At 33.5% G+C, this 21,389-nt stretch overlaps 1 protein-coding gene across 2 annotated transcripts in view; it reads right to left on the bottom strand.

Moving 5' to 3' along the window:
* The window catches only part of LOC111712591 (uncharacterized), a 39,929-nt gene that overhangs the window by 16,299 nt on the left and 2,241 nt on the right, over positions 1-21,389 (bottom strand). For both annotated transcript variants that reach the window (XM_023487245.1, XM_023487246.1), the window contains exons 2-3: positions 12,770-12,897; positions 9,820-9,979 (exon numbers count right to left, since the gene is read on the bottom strand). In XM_023487245.1, coding sequence (XP_023343013.1) covers positions 9,820-9,979; positions 12,770-12,897 — 288 coding nt within the window. The remainder of the gene's footprint in view (positions 1-9,819; positions 9,980-12,769; positions 12,898-21,389) is intronic.

Genomic DNA, 21,389 nt, shown 5'->3' with positions numbered 1-21,389 from the left:
CTTTTATTTATATTAGGCTTTTAGGGCGCTTTGCGCCCATCTTCTATTTAAATTGCAAACATGTTCTTTTTGTTTAGATTTAAAAACAAAGAAGAAAAAATTTTTGCGGATTTTTAAAAAAAAATTCGCGGATTTTCAAGAATTTAAATTTTTTTACAAAATTTAAAACCTTTAAAACGCAATTTTTTAATTTTTATAAAACCTTGCCTGTGGTCACGTGATGTCCCACAAAAAATTTGGGCCCGATCGGTTCAGCCGTTTTGACGTTTATTGTATACAAACAGACAGACAAACAAACAGACAGACAAGCCAAATTTCTATATAGATTTCTTTGCATTCATTAGTCTATCTAGAAAGCATTTTTTCGATTTATTTATTTGTGTTAACTAATTTATACATAATTTAATAATCGGATCTTATTTATCTCTAAATAAAATCATTTCACAATTCATATATTTTCTGCAACCCCGGGGCCCCCCCACTCAATAACAATGGTGGCTCATCCTTCATTCGTGACCAGAAGATGGATGACATTGTGGATAGAGTGGAGATGGATAAGAGATAGAGACTTTCCAAAATATCTTCAATACATCATAGATATTTGAGAAACACTGAACTAATCTTTAAAAACAACTAATATCTACAAATGTGTCAAAGTAGATAGAGGATTTAAATTGCATACTTGAAGTAAGGTTTAAGATGTACACCCGAAGTTAGGTTTAAGTTGTATACCCGGAGTAAGGTTTAAGATATATATCCGGAGTAAGGTTTAAGATGTATACCTGGAGTAAGGTTTAAGATGTATACTCGGAGCAAGGTTTAAGATGTATACCTGGAGTAAGGTTTAAGATGTATACCCGGAGTGAGGTTTAAGATGTATACCCGGAGTAAGGTTTAAGATATATATCCGGAGTAAGGTTTAAGATGTATACTGGGAGTAAGGTTTAATAAGTAAACCCGTGGTAAGGTTGAAGATGTATACTCGGAGTAAGGTTTACATCCTATATAGTTTTGGTTCTCCTCTGGTTCTCTTGTCACACTCCATAAACACGAGTTCAGGGTTCGATATTCTCTTCTTCAGATATTAAACAGACCCGTCTTAAAACTTAGACAGAAAAAATACCCCTCATCCCTTTTCCCTCCCTCAAATGTTCCAAAAAGTTAATGTTTTCGCCCTGAACATTTTCAGATAACGGAATCAACTTGAACTAGGACATCTTCCATTTTTACAGTTTTCAAATAATTTCTTTTTACATTTTTTCTTCTCTTTCTGATTTTAAACCGTTATTTTTCTTGTTTCATAATTTCGTGACAAAGAATAAGGAAACGAAGCTAGCGCCATTTTTCTTTTACGTCTGCTTATTATTGTAAGAAACAAGAAATACTTCCGACAACTTCAACTCTTTGACAAAACTAACAATTAAATAAACAAACAAACAAACCTTTTTGTTGCCTGCTACAGTCGAATCCATAAAAATATGAAGATAGGAAGACTACATTTTTGAAAAAATCTTATGAGTATTTGATGCGTTCATAAAAAAAGTATTAGCCAGAAGCTTAAAAATTTTATTATCAAGGAAAATATATGTCTGCATGAGTGAACTGCCCTAACGCTATGTTTCATATACATTGATTTATTTAAAATCATAATTTGAAACTAACAGTCGTCTTCCTATTCCACAGTAATTGTATTCCCCCTGTATTTAAAGCAATTAATATAAACATAAAAAAATACCGACTTTGCCAAAGTAAATATGTGTTAAATACTGACAAAAATTAGAAGACGACTTTAAAGATGTTTGTAAAAGTCACATGATAATAAGGTCTCGTTGAAGCAAAAACCTTCTCACGAAACAACTTGAACTCCCTTCCTTTATCCAACAATACACACTACAAGCATTCCTGCTCTATGTACATTATAATACAATACACACTACAAGCATTCCTGCTCCATGTACATTATAATACAATACACACTACAAGCATTCCTGCTCCATGTACATTATAATACAATACACACTACAAGCATTCCGCTCCATGTACATTATAATACAATACACAAACCGTAAATAAAAATCAACGTCCTTGCAACAACACATTCATTAAATTCATGCATAAGTCCGAGCTAGGCTTGGTTTGTGTGTTGGTTTGCTCTGTTGCTGCCTCAGGCAAAGGTTTGGAATTAGTAAAACACAGACTAGTGTCAATCTTGTGGTTTAGTTGGGATTAGTAACTCCATATATGGATTCAAACTCTTTAGCTAAACCTCCTCCTACTCTAATTAGTACCTAGAGATATGTGTACCATTCCTTTCATCCTACTCTATCCAGTACCTAGAGATATGTGTACCATTCCTTTCATCCTACTCTATCCAGTACCTAGAGATTTGTGTACCATTCCTTTCATCCTACTCTATCCAGTACCTAGAGATATGTGTACCATTCATTTCATTCTATTCTATCCAGTACCTAGAGATATGTATACCATTCCTTTCATCCTATTCTATCCAGTACCTAGAGATATGTGTACTAACTAATCCTAATCTAATGATTTATCATCTACATTACACAACATCTTCCCCTCCCCCTCCCCATTTTTGTTTTAGCCGAGGTCAGGTGATTAACATTGATTAAGGTAATTAAGATAATGAGTATAATTAGCGTGACATTGCATTAATACTCTAATAACATGCGACACCAAAATAACAAGACTTTTAATCTCGTTTCTTTTCCATATATCAGCTAAGAGAAGAGGAGAAAGAGGAGAGGGGAAGGGTTTTTCTTACATAAAGCAGCTAAGGAAAGAGGAGAGGAGGAAGGGTTTCCCTTCCATTTATCAACTAAGGGAAGAGGAGAAAGAGGAGAGGGGGGAAGGGTTTCTCTTCCATTTATCAACAAAGGGAGGAGGAGATGGAGGTGAAGAAGAGAGGGGGGGGNGGGGGGGGGTGTAAAAAAGGAGAAAGGGGGGAGGGTTGGATACATTGCACGCTGAACAGACCTATTTAAAATGTTACCACCGAATGAATGTCAGCAATCTTGTCTATTCTAGCAACCACCCTGAGATTAGATAAGGATTAAACAGTCTAAAATGCGGTGATAAGGGGGACCCTAAACGTCCTCGCTGAGATTGAGAAGTCCTAAATGTCCCAACTTCTCCAGGATTGAAACTGAACCGACAGAGTGTCTAAAAAATATAGCCGTACAAAGATTTCACTTTTAAAATTAAAGTTATCAGCAACATTGAGAAATAGATATCAATAGATTTTTTTGGATACATTTTTTTGAGTTTTCTTTTTGTCTATTTTTTTGGTACACCCTATATGTATCAGAACTGTCCCTAAACGTCAGGTATAAATGGCACTCTGAGATACATATTGTGAAACCAGATCTGTCTGAGGTTTATTCAGAGATTGGAATTCATTTCTAGATATTGCCATACATCGCAGGATCAGGAAGGGGGGGGCTTGATCTAGATAGGATACAGTCGTTCTCTAGATACAGGATACAGGATAGGGTACATAAAGATGTATTCTAGATACAGGATACAGTTTTAGGATACATAAAGATGTATTCTGGATACAGGATACGGTTTTAGGGTACATAAAGATATTTTCTAGATACAGGATACAGTTTTAGGATACACATAAATATCTGCTAAATACAGTACACCGTTCTAGGATATTTTAACAAAGATACAGTTTAAGGATACACATAAATACTTTCTAGATTTTCTTTTTAGGATATTTTAACAAAGGATACAGTTTTATATGATACATAAATACTTTCTAGATTTTCTTTTTTAGGATATTTTAACACAGGATACAGTTTTATGATACATAAATACTTTCTAGATACGGAATCAGTTTTAGGATATTTTAACATACATTCTATATAGATAAAACCAATTGTGGATACACCAAGATATATCTCAGATACATCTAAGATGCACATTATGATCTGGGATATATGCTTGATCTAGATTAAGAAAATATAATTGCGTTCGGTCTCCGCTATAAAATCTAGGTTTGATTTTCTAATCTGTATTCACCGATCTACATTTGATATCATTATTCAAATATATTCTGAATATTAACCTTTCATCCAACCATCCAACCATCCAACCATCCAACCATCCAACCATACAACCATCCAACCATCCAACCATCCAACCATCCAACCATCCAACCATTCAACCATCCAACCATCCAGCCATCCAACCATCTAACCATCTAACCATCCAACCATTCAATCATTCAATCATCTTACCATCAAACCATCCAACCATCCAACCATCAAACCATTTAATTATCCAACCATCCAACCATCCAACCATCCAACCATCCAATCATTCAACCATTCAACCATCTAACAATAACTTATTTTGATGAAATGACTTATCTGAAATCCATTAAGAAAACGTATGATCAGAAAGCAAAACAGTTTTATCCCCATTTAATGCATCTACTATACATTATGTTCTGAAAAACCGGTACACTAGACGCTGTACACTGTGCAGTGGTTGTAAACTGTACAGTGGCTGTAGACTTTACAGTGGATGTACACTTTACAGTGGCTGAACACTTTACAGTGGTTGTACACTTTACAGTGGCTGAACACTTTACAGTGGCTGTACACTTTACAGTGGCTGTAGACTTTACAGCGGCTGAACACTTTACAGTGGCCGTAGACTTTACAGTGGTTGTAGACTTTACAGTGGTTGTAGACTTTACAGTGGTTGTAGACTTTACAGTGGCTGTAGACTTTACAGTGGCTGTAGACTTTACAGTGGCTGTAGACTTTACAGTGGCTGTACACTTTACAGTGGCTGTACACTTTACAGTGGCTGTACACTTTACAGTGACTGTACGCTTTACAGTGGTTGTATACTGTACAGGGGTTGTATACTGTACAGTGGTTATATACTGTACAGTGGTTGTATTCTGTACAGTGGTTATATACTGTACAGTGGTTATATATTGTACAGTTGTTGTATTCTGTACAGTGGTTATATACTGTACAGCGGTTGTATTCTGTACAGTGATAGTAATTTATGTTTTATTTTGACTTGCTAAGCGTCTAACATTGTGTAGTGTCTAAAAACTATGATTATCGGGAGAATTATCCATTAGATTGCACCAAAAACACTTTCAACACTGTTTACGATAATTTATGAGTGGTATAAAAACCTTCAAAGGAATAATTTAGAGGGTCCATAAAACAGTTTCTAGGGAGGGTAAAAACTCAAGCAGGGGGCTTGTTTTCTAATATTTTCAGGATAGGATAATAATTGTTTTTAAAATAAATATATAAAGTGTTCTATTTGCTTCAGGATTTTTAATCTGTCACTATTTGATCGGCATTTCTTATCAAAAGAAATAGCAAAACTGAAAATCAGTCTGTTTCTAATAGGGTATCACTGTATGCTTATTTGATACCTAAAATCATCTAATTGTAACACATCAGCTAGATTAAAACAATTTTTTTCCATTTTGAAGAATCACAGCAGAAAATTGTCTTCATTAAAAAAATGATACTCTTTAAACCTTAAGAGGAAAGAACTCCGTGTGCTTATCCATAAAATGGTGTTTAAATTGCGGGAAAACTGGATGCATTAGCATTCAGTATGAACTTAACGCAGCTGACATTACTTATATTATATAGATATATTATATATTATATATTATATAGATATATTATATATTCGAAAATCCCGAATAATTTATGTGCAACACGGTTTTAAAATATTCGAATTTTAATATTTATTTTCTGCGGCTTCTTGAAAGTAAATACTAACCCTTCAATCGGTCAAGGGTTACAAATGGTACTGTTGTGAATCTGACTCAACACTTTGAAATAGAGGGGTCACTTGAAATTACGCTTACAGTCCCTTTAAATTCAATATTTTATGGAACTCCCTGTATGGACTACACAGGTAATTATATCCATGTTTAACATGGCCTGTAAACCGCAAGACCAAGTACATTGTAAACAGGTAAATATATATATATATATATATATATATATAAATATCTTGGTTTTTACGGGAATGAGTCTTGAAAATATCTTTTTAACGTGATAGAAAGCGTCTTAAAATCAGAGTGCTTTGGTTGAGATTATTTTGTTTTTTTTCGAAATTATTTTTTTTCTGTAGCCTAGCTTTATTGAGAAGAAAATTTACTTTTTTTCTAACATCCATTTTCCATTCCTAAACATTTTGGGATTTAGTCCCACCTTTGAAAGATATTCAAAAAGGAAAGTAAACCTAAGTTTGTATATAACGAGATCAAGAATCATGAATTGACTATGGAGAAAGTATTGAATTGAATCCCACGAGCTTCACTGTTAGACCAGGAGAACAAAACAAACTTGTCGAAACCAGGGAAAAAGACAAGTTTGAATGCACGAAAAACTACTAAAACCGACCTCCCAGGCTCCCACGGCTACGAAACTGACCTCTAAAGCCATACTTACTATAATTCTTCAATGTTAACCTTTCTTCTAGAACATTACTTGCGTTGAAGGCACTTTAAACTCAGCCTTTAAGATTATCTCAGTGTAATAATATTAAAACCCCTTTTTTCTCATTTACATGGCCAGAGGCCGAATTTAGAGAATTTGAGCCGCGGCTTAAATCCGTCAAAACCCGGTTTAAACTGAGCGCCGGCTTAATCTTGAAACATTGAACACAATTTTAAGTGGAACCAAACATATTTGAGCCGCGTCTCAAATTTAAGAAGCCGCTCAAATTCTTTAAATTTAGCCTCAAGAGTCTTAATTCACTGCAAACCAAGATATTAACACGCTCTCGCGTCAACATCGGGCAGTATTTTGCCAATTAATCCTTTTAAACTTAAACTATGCAATCTCGTTGCAATTTTGAAAAATATGTCTAGGACTACACAAATGTATAAAAGAGTTTGTGAGCTAAAACCAAAGGCTAGAGCGGTGCGACACTTTAACAATGAGGCTGTCTAAAAATTTGATGAATAACTTTCATGCAGAGTAGTTTAGATTTCAGTCAATTGTTTGCTCCCGGTTACAACATAAAAAGCGTCATAAATTTCTCCAAGAATCTTAAAAAATTTTATTTTTATTATTTACTCCGGGTATACAATCAATGCCAGACTAAAAACAACGAGGTTTGATTATTTTGCTTCAGGTAACCACAATGATAGAGAAAGATTAATTTTCTCCGGGTACCCACAAATGAAAACTATTATTAATATGCAGGTCGCGCTCCAAACCTAATTTATTTATTTATTATTTCAAATCTGTTTAATCTTTATCTAACTCTAGTACTCTTTTATATCTTGCATTCCACCTGAATACTAAGCTTTAGATTAGGAACACTCCTATAGTTTAGGAACAATCAAAGGAATAATACTATAGTTTAGGAACAATCATAGGAACTCTCTTATATTTTAGGAACAATCAAAGGCACACACTTATTTATTAGGACCAATCAAAGGAATACTCCTATGTTTTGGAACAATCAAAGGCACAAACTTTTATTCTAGTAGCAATCAGAGGAACATTTTTATATTTTAGGAACATTAATTCTAGGAACAAACAAAGAAACAATATTATATATTGAGGAAAATTCAAAGTAATACTCCTGTAGTTTAGGAACAACTAAAGGAAAATTTTCATAATTAAATTTTAAAAGAACAATAGAGTGGGTTCTTTATATCTAGAGAATATTTTTTAAAAAATAGGATACAATATAGTTCGATCACGATGACAATAGTATATAATATATAAATAAAAAAATAATCATAAAACGCAATCAAAAGTTTTTAAATGGTCCATAACTCATATCAACCGTTTTATAGAAATTATAGAACTACTAATGATCATCTAACTCCTAATGATCATCCAACTACTAAAGATCATACAAATACTAATGATCATTCAACTGCTTATTATCATCCAACTGATGACGATGATCCATCTAAAAACATTTATCCAAAAATTCAACCCAACCCCCCTTTTATCCATGTATGCAAATTATAAGAATTCCAATTGCCATATACTGAATCATATAGGATCATGGACTATGTATTTCTAATCTTATGGGCGTGGCAAGAAACGAATGAGGTACTTAAGACATATTCAAGGGCGTACACAGAAATATATCTAGGGGGGGGGATTTTTTTGCCCACTCCTAGGAGCTTCTAGAAGGCGGGCAAAATTTGAACTGTAAATTCAAAACTTTTGGCTTCTTGGATACTTTAAAGGTACACATACAGTCCAATTACCTTACAAATACTGCGTTATCTCTAATTCAAACAAAACTAGCTGAAAAAACAGCAAACTAATTTTTTTGTGTTCTTCACTCTTAAGTTTCAGATTTTAAAAGTGTGATAGCTCTGAGCTGTAGAGGGGGGGCTACGCCCCCCTCTTTACAGGTCTAGGGGGGCACTGCCCCCTTGCCCTCCTCTGTATACGCCCTTGCATATACTATCTTTATAAAGCGCTGCCCCCCCCCTCCCCTCTCCCGATCCAAGATAAGTTAAAATGATATATATATATATATAAATATATATTAAAGGTTAAAGGTATCCATCTCTCTACTGGCCTACTATATATAGGATAATCATATTATGAGATTCAGCGGTTTCCTGTGCAGCCTTACTTATCAGTTATTCACCTCTTTGTACAGGGTGTCCCACGTTATTTCAGATTGTTTAAGGCTCTAAATTGAGATTTCGGAACAAATAAGAAAACTTAAAAAGAATGAACCATTAAAAAAAATTGTAAAAGCCTAATGTAAAAAATCGCATGCAGAAAACACCAGGTTTTTCGAGTATTATGTGCTTACTTCAGCGTTAAATCTTGGAGATAATCTTAATTTTATGAGATGGGACGCTCTGTTCATACAGGGGTACCCACAGAGAATGAGACTTCAGAGACGACTGTACAGAACGAATTTAGTCGATCTTCTTACATTCATGTATACCATAGTTTTACATTATTTACAAACCATGAAAAAGTCCAAAATAAAAAACTATTTAAAAAATTTATGACAAAATTTAAACTTCAAACCGTCAACTTTAAATAATTTAAAGACGTTATTAAGGACGTTATTAAGGACGTTATTAAGGACGTTATTAAGGACATTATTAAGACCGTTATTAAGGACGTTATTAAGGACGTTATTAAGGACATTATTAAGACCGTTATTAAGGACGTTATTAAGGACATTATTAAGACCGTTATTAAGGACGTTATTAAGGACGTTATTAAGGACATTATTAAGACCGTTATTAAGGACGTTATTAAGGACATTATTAAGACCGTTTTTAAGGACGTTATTAAGGACGTTATTAAGACCGTTATTAAGGACGTTATTAAGACCGTTATTAAGGACGTTATTAAGGACGTTATTAAGACCGTTATTAAGGACATTATTAAGACCGTTATTAAGGACGTTATTAAGGACGTTATTAAGGCCCTTATTAAAGTGTCAAACTTTGTGAACAACACTGTAATTTAATGTGTTATGTACACATTAGTATTGGTTGCATGTTCATTGTACAGTTTTAGTATAAAATACTCATTGTACAGTGTACAGTGTACATGCATTGTTGAAACATTTTTAATTGATTCTATAAATAAGATAAAATGACCCCTTCTGGCTGAGAATGAATGTTTTTCACATGCAAACTTATAAAACAGCTATAATTTTAAAATAAAGAATTAAAGTCTTTCTTACAACTTTTTCTCATTGACATTTGAACACAATACATTATATACAGTTACTTCTTGATAACAAAGAACGTTGTTGTTGTTGTATACCCCCCCCCCTCTTGTCTCTCACCTCGTTTATGTAAACTCCGCAGAACCCGTCACTGTTCTTCTCTGTCAGCATATTGATGTTCAACTCTGTCTCCGTGCCCCCCAACCCGTAGCTGGTACACGCGCTCTTCCTGTAGTCCCTCGTGTGTACTGCACCATTGAACTTAGACGGGGTCTCAACTCTGAAATAAACAAGGGGTTTATGATGCGAGGGAGGGAAGGTATTGATTTGATGAGCCAAATAGTAGTTTACACTGGGCCTCTTTTTTTTCTTCAAATTTTTGTAAACATGATTTTTTCTTCTCTTGCCTGGTTCAGGATTTAATGAATTTGATCTAGTTCTAGATACGGTTTAACCACGAATCTTGAATCGGTGATTTCAATGCCTTTAAGATGATAACTTCACTGTAGAACGATAGATACTTCAGCGACCTAGCTCAAATTCATTAAATTCGACCCCCCCCCCTGGTTGAAATAAATGTGTGGGCTGTTTCTTTCATAAGATTGAAAGTATTTTTTTTTAATTTGACAATGGTTTTATAGTTGAGCGCAAACTGAGTTTTTAAAATGATTAGTTCTAAGATATTAAAGTTGTAAAAGTATAATTCCTGTTTGTCATGTTGTGGTTATTGGGTAGAAATGTAATATCATTGGCTAAAAGTAGGGATGGACACATTTCTTCATATTTGAGGAAAAAGTAGTTTGTTAAAGTACTGTAAGAGTTGTTTCGAGTAACCCTTCATTCCAAGATGACGATGCTCGATTCACAACAGTACCCTTAAAAGGTTTGTCAGGTAATGTATGAATTAGATATCAATGCTAACAATTTGGAAACAGATAGTTTTAATGTTGGTTTCTCTTCAAAAGTGACTTGCGCATTTGTATAACTAATTAACTATTAATTGATTATCTGAATTAAACACTTTTAAAATTTGGTTTTGTTGTTCAAATTAGTTTGTGGAAAAAAGTTCTGAATGGTTTTAAAAATGTGTTAAAAATGATAATTGTCTTTTCTAATCAAAATAAAGAGTGTTCTCTGTTAATTGGCCCAGCCCTAGGTCTAGCTACAAGTACGCCTGTCAACAGTATAAAATATAACAAAGAGAATGACAGGTTTTTTACTTTATGCTGGGTTTGCTTCACGGAGGCTTAAATCAAATATCAATCTTCAAAAATATTAGATGGTTAAAATAAACTAAGTTTTTGGATTAATTTCAAATCTGAGAAGCGATAGAAGAAAACTTGAATTTTTAAAATTCGAAAATTTGATTAATTTATTTGGTTGCCGAAATCTTACTGTTGTGATTTTCAGAAAATAGATGTTTCCACAATCGTTTCTTAGACAAAAGTTATAATGGCATTTTCTAAAATTAAGTTACCAGTCCCTTTAAGCCTCAAACCTAGAAAAATCTTAATCTCCTTTTAAGAATTTAAACCAATGCAATCAATGAAAGATTAAACATCGTTTGACTCATTTTCCTTAAGTAAATAATCACGAGGTGAATAAACTTTGGAATTCAAATTTCAAATTCAGAAAATATTTTTTTTCAAATCATTTTGCTTTCTACAAGTAAAACTATTTAAAATATTTTAATTTGTTTCTGGTTGTTAAACACTGGTATTAAAACCCTGATTACCGGATCGGGGTGGATTACAAACAGTTCTTTTGTTTATATTTTATTGACTCACGATGGCGGTTGATTGAGCAAAGACAACTAAAACACCTTTAGGGCGCAAACATTACATAACAAAACAATGCTATTCAAAGAATTCCTTCATTCTTTCTCACGCAAATTTTATCTATTCTGAGCTGGAAGCTTTTGAATAGTGGATATCGGAATTAATGCTTGTTCTTCTCTTGTTATTAATCTCCAAATTAATTAACCGATCGGGATTAAGGATATCCCATTATAAAGTTTTCAGCTCTGGTCTTTTCTTTCCTGTCAAATCTGAACACGTCCTATTTCATTCTCCTTTCCTATTTTGGTCCTGTCCATGTAGCCTATTTTTTATGACCTATTCCTATGTTCTTTACTAATCTATTCTATTCTAATCTATCTATTCTAATCCATCTTATTCTGATTTATCCTATTATAATATATCCTATTCTTATCTATCCTATTTTAATCTATCCTATTCTAATCTATCCTATTCTAAACTAACCTATTCTAATATATCCTATTCTAATCTATCCTATTCTAAACTAACCTATTCTAATCTATCCTATTCTAATATATCCTATCCTAATCTAACCTATTCTAATTTATCCCATTCTAATCTATCCTATTCTAATCTATCCCATTCTAATCTATCCTATTCTAATCTATCCTATTCTAATCTATCCTATTCTAATCTAACCTATTCTAATTTATCCCATTCTAATCTATCCTATTCTAATCTGTCCTATTCTAATCTATCCTATTCTAATCTATCCTATTCTAATCTAACATATTCTAATATATCCCATTCTAATCTATCCTATTCTAATCTATCCTATTCTAATCTATCCTATTCTAATCTGTCCCATTCTAATCTATCCTATTCTAATCTATCCTATTCTAAACTAACCTATTCTAATGTATCCCATTCTAATATATCCTATTCTAATCTATCCTATTCTAATCTGTCCCATTCTAATCTATCCTATTCTAATGTATCCCATTCTAATCTATCCTATTCTAATCTATCCTATTCTAATCTGTCCTATTCTAATCTATCCTATTCTAATCTATCCTATTCTAATCTATCCCATTATAATCTATCCTATTCTAATATATTCCATTCTAATATATCCTATTCTTATCTATCCTATTCTAATGTTTCCTATCCTATCCTATACTGCTCTAAGTACCCCTATCGCCCCATTTATTGGTCACGATTAAGGTTTGGCTGGAAGGATTCAAATTGCCAGATTATGGTTTGGTCTAGAGATATCAAACTTTGGATTAGGATTTGGTTTGGAATAATCTCACCTTATGGTCATGATCCCGGCCCTGCAGGTTGCGGAGACGGAGGGTTGGAAAACCTGCTCCGCAGGAGAGGTTTCTGTCTCAACGGAGTTCTCATTTTCTCCGGATAGTCCTCTCAGGGTAAGAAGAACCTGAAAAAAAAAATTTTACATTTATATTTTTAGTCTTGGATGTCAAGAAAATTCGCAAGACTAGCGATGATATCAATGAAATTTTCATTTTATTATACCACATATTATTTATGGCTTAATTGTCCACGACTTATTTAAAAACTTTTTAAATGGAGAATTTCCTAGTTTGTATTTGTTTGCAAAACTTTTTTTTTTTTTTTTAATTTTCCGTGCATAAATGCTGTTGTTTGTTTATGTAAATTGTATTCAGATTGTTGCCTAGTGTGCTAGTGTGTAGACTGTATTCAGTATACTCAATATGGCAGAACGTGCCAATAATATGCATGAATGAAATTTTAAATGATGATCAACATTTTATTCATGATTTTAGGTTTTATATTTTAGTTTTAGGTTTATATTTCAGGTTTAGGTTTATATTTCAGGTTTAGGTTTATATTTCAGGTTTAGGTTTATATTTCAGGTTTAGGTTTATATTTCGGGTTTAGGTTTATATTTCAGGTTTAGGTTTATATTTCGGGTTTAGGTTTATATTTCAGGTTTAATTCAGGTTTATGTTCATTTATAGGCACAGGTTCAGATTCGATTCAGTTTCAGGTTCAGTTTTCCTATTCAGGTTCAAATTTCCTATTTAGGTTCAGATTAAGATTTGTGTTTATGTTTAGGTTAGGTTTGCTAAGGTCCCGTATTTGGTGGAAGAATTGAGTAATTATTGCCTTTAATGATCTTAATGAGATCAGGGATTGAAATCTTGTAATTAATCGATATATTTAATAATAAAGATCATGCCAGCTCAACTATGGATAGTCACACCTAAGCAACCTATTTATCATGCAAAAATTAATTGAAAAGCTGCTTCATTCAGAGCCAACAACAACAAAGAAACATTATTTTTTATGAATATTTAAAGCATGAAATCATGGAAATCTCATGCAATCTTAAATATGTTTAGGTTCAGAGATATACTGTAAAATTGTCGTCTTGAACTATAGATCATCTGCCTGCATTCCAAAATTCTCCGCGGCATAATACATCATCGTATTTTGAGCCGCCATTGTTTTGAGGTCCAGGAGCGACCGGATATGGGCCCGCACGTGTTTCCGGTGATTCAAGATGGACGGGTGGGCCCAGAAAATCCGGGAATTACGGGTTTTATCTTTTAAGGAAATATGAGCCATAGCATTTTATTGTGTTCAATTTCACAGGTCGTAAAACATTATTCCATATAATCTTTGTCTACTTTGGTAAGGATTTTAAAATATACAAAACAAATTGAGTTAAATCCAATCTAGCCATTTTCTAACAACCATATTAGGCTTCAAGCCAAGTTTAGTATGAATTAGTAATTTTGAAATTAAAATTGTTTAGGCTATTCCAGGGAGAATGCATGCAATGAATGAAAAATCTGATTTTAATTCTTCCCGAATAAAAACCTGACAAAACGAAAGCTCCTTTCTAGTCCGGTTAATTCTAAAGTAAACCTCAACCTTGATTCCTGTTTAGCAACTTTTTGCCCCAAGCCTCTGTAACCGTGACGAAACATCCTTTATAGATTTTAAACTGATTTGCAATGTGAAATGATAAAACCCAAACCCGTAGAACCGGCCGGCTGCAGTTTTGCGCAACCAAACCAAATCCTGGCAGAAAATTCACACGCCGACACTATTTGTCAATTCCTGAGTTCATGGTTTGAAAACCAAGGACCTTGCTCTGGATTTAAACCTAGAATTACGGAGAAACCCCGTCCATACACCCTGGTAGGGGAGGAGGGGGAGGCGGGAAGCAAAAACTAAATGATAGTGAACTTTTTCCATTAAGGTATTCGTCTCCAAGTACACATTTCACCACAGCTCCGGGTTCAGGATATGCTGCTAGAACTGACAGTCACAAAATAATGAACTTAGACATTACTAAACGAATTAATCAGAACCCTAATCTGATTCGAGGGATGTCTATCCCAACCTTCAGTTCTACAAGAAATATAGTTCAAGAATTATGTTATATCTACAAAGGACCAAGACGCTTCATGTCCGTGATTGTTTGTTTGTTTGTTTACATTTTTCATATTTGATACAAAGGTTCAGATTTGATTTCAAGTTTCTTAAAAAAACTGGGTTTTGGCCACAAACTCCAATTTTCTAATTTTTGATAGGAAAGAATATGGGATGGAACTGCTATAGATTAAAATAGGAAAAAGGATGGTGAGATGAAATCGCTGAGGTGTAGTTTCAGGTATGAAAAAGTGTTAGAAATGTTTCAGATCTTGACTAAAATAGGAAAAAGATTTAACAACTATATAATCTGGATATTAAGAAAAGAGAAGATCAACCATTAATCTCGATATCCCCCATTCTAAAGTTTTCAGCTCAGGTGACGTTAGGAGAAGGTAAGATAGGAAAGAAAATATGATGGAACTATACACTTAGTTAAGAACGTTTAGAATAGGAGAAGCGATAGGATTGGATAAAACTGTTCAGGTTTAGTTAAGCATAGGAAAGTAAAATAGAAGAGTAAAATGGGGGAGATGAAACTGTTTTAACTGTAGCCTAGATAGAAGAGAAAGAAGAGAGGATGGAATGAAACTGTTTAAACTGTAGCCTAGATAGAAGAGAAAGAAGAGAGGATGGAATGAAACTGTTTGTTTTCCAGGTGTTTGCTCAAATACAAAGGTTTAATTAGTGTTGAAGCTACGGGATATTATCCAGGCACACTTCAGACCTACAGGAATACTCCATAGTAAACCTACTAAGTAGAGAAATTTAGAAAATTATTATTTTATAAAAGATTGATCTTAGAATTATGATCCAATTTTCAGTCAAATTCTCAATTAAAAAACGCTCTGAGACCAAAGCGGCTTTAAATTCTGATTCACGAAAAGTAAGTTTAAAAAAGGTGGAGAAATAGCAACACTTGATTAAGCTGCTTTGAACCTATTGCGTGACGAACCTGTGTTATTGCATTATCATGGAGGAGGGCATGCATTGAACTCAAGAATATGAAACTTTACAATCCAGGTATTTTTTAAATGTTGCCTTATCATGAAAACTTGTAAAAAAGAAATTATTTTAATTTCTGCCAAAAATCGCAAGTCCCAGTTTTATGCAAAAACTGTAAACAGTCCGATTAATTAGCTACATGTTGTGTATGGTTCCTAACCCCGGAGAAACCTGCTGAATCATAAAAGAATGACGGGATGACAAATTCCGGAAGATTAGGAAGAGAAATCCGACTCTTCCGGTATCCTCTCACTGTACAGTGTACACTAGTTACGAGTACACTGGATTCGCAGACTAAAAGGAACTGAGACCGAAATTTGAAAGAGTATCGTTAAACGAAACTCATGAGTTTCCTTTTTGGGGTATTAACATTTTGTAGATTTTGATTTAAGAGTTTCAAAAAAATGGAGAATATGAAGAAACTAAATAAAAAAATATTTCATAACAAAAATATTGATATCCACAAAACTGCCTAATCCCATTCGTAAAACCCGGGTTTTAAAACTGGTTTTCATAACGATACCCTGTCTTAAGTTTTCGGCTAATTTTTGACACAAACTCAAATTCTGTATTCTCCATATCTTTCCAACCTGATGTTGGAGACCTTTGCTACTTCAAACTTAGATTATCTGATCAAACAGAATTAATACATTAAAGTATAACTATGGTGTGAAAGTTTGCAACATTGGGTGGCGAAAATAAAGGCATTAGAAAATCAGAGTTTGCGGCTAAGACTCATTTCCTTTATCTATGGAATTGTTGATTTTTCAATTCCCCACCACCTAGAAAGTTTGAAATAGTTTAAAAAGAATTTATGCGACTAAAAATATCATTTGAAATGTTGACTTTTTATTTAATTTTATTCAATGGGTTTTTTAAGAATCAAGCTAGCACATTGCGGAAATATCTCTTTAATAAACTATAGCTTTTGAAAAGTGTATTTTAAAATCTTGATAACCTATAAAATTTTAATTTTAATATACAACTTTAAATACGATTCTTCAATTATTTTTGCCGTTCTGAACTATACTCTATTAGCTACGCAATTACGCAAGTTTTGTGAGTAAATACGCAAACGTGTAAAATGCGTAACTTCCTTGTATATATATATATGCCATCTGCTAAACAAAACATAGTTACTAAGCTGTATAAAAATAAAACGCAAACAGATCAAATTAATCTTAAACTAAACGGAAGCCAAAGCAACACTTGTTCATTTTAAAACACTTAACACGTTCAAACGGAATTGCAATCTTAAATTCTTGCTTCCTTATGTTTACTTGGTACTTAAAGAAACAAAACTTTGAAGTTTTCTATTTTGTAATAACAAATTACCTTCTGTCATTATCTTTTTTTTGTTGGTTTATCTATTGAGCGGAAAGTAATGGACTTTTGAATCTTATCTTTTTTGCAAATTTTTAATTAGTTAATTATCTTTCAAGATTTTAGCCTCCTCTCCTTACTATCATTAGGGGGACCATGATACTTTACCCAACCTACTCAAGTATACACCCTGATATACAATATACATAAACCCTGCTCTAGGTCTATATTATATAGCTCTATTCAAGTATACACCCTGATATACATAAACCCTGCTCTCGGTCTATATTATATAGCTCTATTCAAGTATACACCCTGATATACATAAACCCTGCTCTAGGTCTATATTATATCTCTATTCAAGTATACACCCTGATATACATAAACCCTGTTCTAGGTCTATATTATATAGCTCTATTCAAGTATACACCCTGATATACATACACCCTTCTCTAGGTCTATATTATATCTCTATTCAAGTATTGTACCCTGATATACAATATACATAAACCGTGCTCTAGGTTCTTTTTATAAATATATTCAAGTATACACCTTGATATACATATACCCTACTCTAAGTCTATATTATAGCTGTATTAAAATGCAAACCTTGATGAATACAACCACTTCTCTAGGTCTATAATAATTCTAACTCCGGAACTATCTATAAACTACGAACAGTTATCTTCTGGTGCAGGATAAAACCTTGACCATGAATCCTGCTGGTTTAGATATTAATCCCTCCTCTCCCTTCATACTTAGATACACATACAACACACCCTTTCTCCTTGTGCAGTGCAGTAGCTGCACTAGCCAAACTTATCATTCCATAAATCCCCCCTCCCATCTCCCCACTTCTCCATGTAACCTTCAGTTCCCCTTCCCTCCCCCCACCTTCTTTAAATAACTTAATCTTCAAGAAAGATGCAACATTCTCATTGTCATTGTCCCTTTTTCTGTTAGAAATTATTGTATGATTTCTACCTACTTGTATCCTTGTCGTCTGCTAATCTGCTTGTCTGCTTTTCTCCTTGTCTGCTTTTCTCCTTGTCTGCCTGTCTCCTTGTCTGCTTGTCTCCTTGTCTGCTTGTCTCCTTGTCTGCTTGTCTCCTTGTCTGCTTGTCTCCTTGTCTGCTTGTCTCCTTGTCTGCTTGTCCCCTTGTCTGCTTGTCTCCTTGTCTGCTTGTCTCCTTGTCTGCTTGTCTCCTTGTGTGCTTGTCTCCTTGTCTGCTTGTTTCCTTGTTTTCTTGTCTGCTTGTCTCCTTTTTTTCTTGTCTCCTTGTCTCCAAGTCTCCATGTCTCCTTGTCTCCATATCCTTGTCTCCTTGTCTGCGTGTCTGCTTGTCTGCTTGTCTGCTTGTCTGCTTGTCTGCTTGTCTGCTTGTATCCTTGTCTCCTTGTCTTCTTGTCTCCTTGTCTTTTTGTCTCCTTGTCTCCTTGTCTTCTTGTCTCCTTGTCTCCTTGTCTCCATGTCTTCTTGTCTCCTTGTCTCCTTGTCTCTTTGTCTTCTTGTCTTTTTGTCTCCTTGTCTCCTTGTCTTCTTGTCTCCTTGTCTCCTTGTCTCCATGTCTTCTTGTCTCCTTGTCTCCTTGTCTCTTTGTCTTCTTGTCTTCTTGTCTCCTTGTCTCCTTGTCTCCTTGTCTTTTTGTCTCCTTGTCTCCTTGCATCCTTGTCTCCTTGTCTTCTTTCTCTGTTATTGTTTTCTCTAGCAACATTATTTCTGTTCGTGTTATCAATGTTTAATGAACTAGTTTAATCTGGCGCGGAGGAGCCATGATGCATCACAATGCATCAAATAGAAAAGTCAATTAGTCCAATCCTTTTCTTCAATCTGTATCTATTATATATCTAACTTTAAATTCACCTATCTAAATATCTATCTACACGTATCTATCTATCTACCCATCTATTTTTCTGTCTATCCATCTATCTATCTCAACATAAATCATTGGTACTTAAAACATGATTTACATGGTTTACTCCCTCTGGTTTAGTACAATGACAATACCTTGAAAAAGTTTATAAAAGAAAAATACTTAATGACACTTTTGCAAATCTTTTCTTCATTTGTCCCTCGCAGATTTTCTGCAAAATCATGACAAAGTGCATGTACATTATAAACTGTGGAGAAGGAAGACGACTGTCAAACTCAAATAATCCAATTAAAATGAAAAACCCGAAATTGAGCAGTGTACACTGCACAGTGAGCAGTGTACAGTAAGCAGTGCACACTGTAAACTGAGCAGTGTACACTGTACACGTTTAACATTTTCTTAGCAAGTTGATTTTTAATAAAAAACTTTTATGGGTTCCAGATAATTGTTTAAAAGTTTGGATTTATTAATAACAAAACGATTGTTCATTTAATGTGAATTTGAAATTTTAAAACCAATCATGAACTAAATGGCACTATTTAGATTATTATAAGATACATAATTTAAACCAAAATACCGTAATTATTGTTTATTAAATGATGCGTGAAACTGGAGATAGTTAAGAAACAAATTAAACAAATTAATAATAATGAACAAATACGCTTCAGCTGACAAAGTGCAGATAAGAATGGTGCAAATTTAGTTTTGCAATTTAAGTGGTTTACATTATAATAAATAAGAACTAAATTAATGTTTAGTCATTTTTAGACATTTAACTCTAAATTGTTTAGCTCTATTCAAGTATACACCCTGATATACATAAACCCTGTTCTAGGTCTATATTATATAGCTCTATTCAAGTATACACCCTGATATACATACACCCTTCTCTAGGTNAAATACTACAATTTTACACATAAACCTATGGAATATAAAGTTATCATCTCGGAGAAATATTACAATTTTACACATAAACCTATGGAATATAAAGTCAATTGTAGAAAATTAACATTATATTCTTATTTTGCCTAAATGCAGTTCAATTATATGGGGCTTAAAACCAAGATTTATGATTTGAATGCTAAACTTTAAAACGGCATAAATGAGATTGAAAACGGAAATGAAAAATATTTCAAATTTGCAAGATAAAAAGATATTGAAGGTTAAATGCTCATTACCCTTTTTATTATTTTACAATTGTGGTCTAGGATTGAACAGTGTGTACAGTACAGTGTACACCTGCCTATAGGACTCTGTGACCGCGGCATGGAAGCGCTTCCAACATTTCCGGGATTCCAGGATTTTAGTCAGAGTTGCAGAAATCCGCAAATTTTTTACAACTTTTTATTACGATTGTTCAACCGATTGTTCAGGCCTGGTTTCCTAGTAATAGTTTTCGAAGGAAAAATTTAAAAATGTGGATATTAACATTTTATGATATCATTGTTTCAAAATGCTTGAGTTGTCTTAAAGACTTCTATGATTGACAATAACTATTACTATCTTAAAAACTGTTAAAAAATGCTAAAAAATTATACGGTCCTCCTAATGTATGAAGTCCAACGAGCCATTTTGATTTTATCACTAACAGTTTTTATTAAATTTTTTCTCTAAATTTTGTGTAAAATTATCCTTTGTTACTTGATAAACAATAAGTGTTTAACCTTTACTATCACGTTTTCGTCTTAAACACAAAATTGGAGTAAATTCAAAAATATATTAATTTGNAGGGTTAGGTATAGTCCTATGTTGATTCAGGTGTAAGGCATATGTATTAGTAAACTGCATGTAGAAATAGATTTCTTTTTATGGCGCTAAATTTGACACTTAAGCTCAAACCAAGTCATAAAACGGATTTCTGGACCCTTGTTCTATAAATGCAAGACCGATCCTATGATATCCGATTTTAATACTAAATACGATATTTAAAGAGAATGTAAGCGAAATTTTTAATAACCTTCCATGCAGTTATATGGCAACACTTGATTCACACTTTGGTACCCTTGAAAGCTATATGTTTGATCAAGTATGAATGATATTAATGTTTACAATTTTGAAATCTGACTATTTTCTACTGTAGTTTCTCTACTAAAGTGACTTGCGCATTTCTACTGCAATAGGAAAACATATCTAAAAAAACAACAGTATCACCCACATCATTGACCAGGTTCCGTTGTGAATCGCTTGTCCCTATAATTTTACACAAAATTAACGCTTTACAAAAATAAGTAAAAATTACTTTTACCCGCACCTAAACATTCAAGCTTAATTTCCTTTTTGAGAGAAGCCTCTAAGTGGTTTA

This window comes from Eurytemora carolleeae, unplaced genomic scaffold (assembly GCF_000591075.1).
Source record: "Eurytemora carolleeae unplaced genomic scaffold, Eaff_2.0 scaffold1294, whole genome shotgun sequence".
NCBI lineage: Eukaryota > Metazoa > Arthropoda > Copepoda > Calanoida > Temoridae > Eurytemora > Eurytemora carolleeae.
The sequence above is the reverse complement of the archived record's forward strand: the minus strand, read 5'-3'. Positions and strand labels throughout refer to the sequence as shown.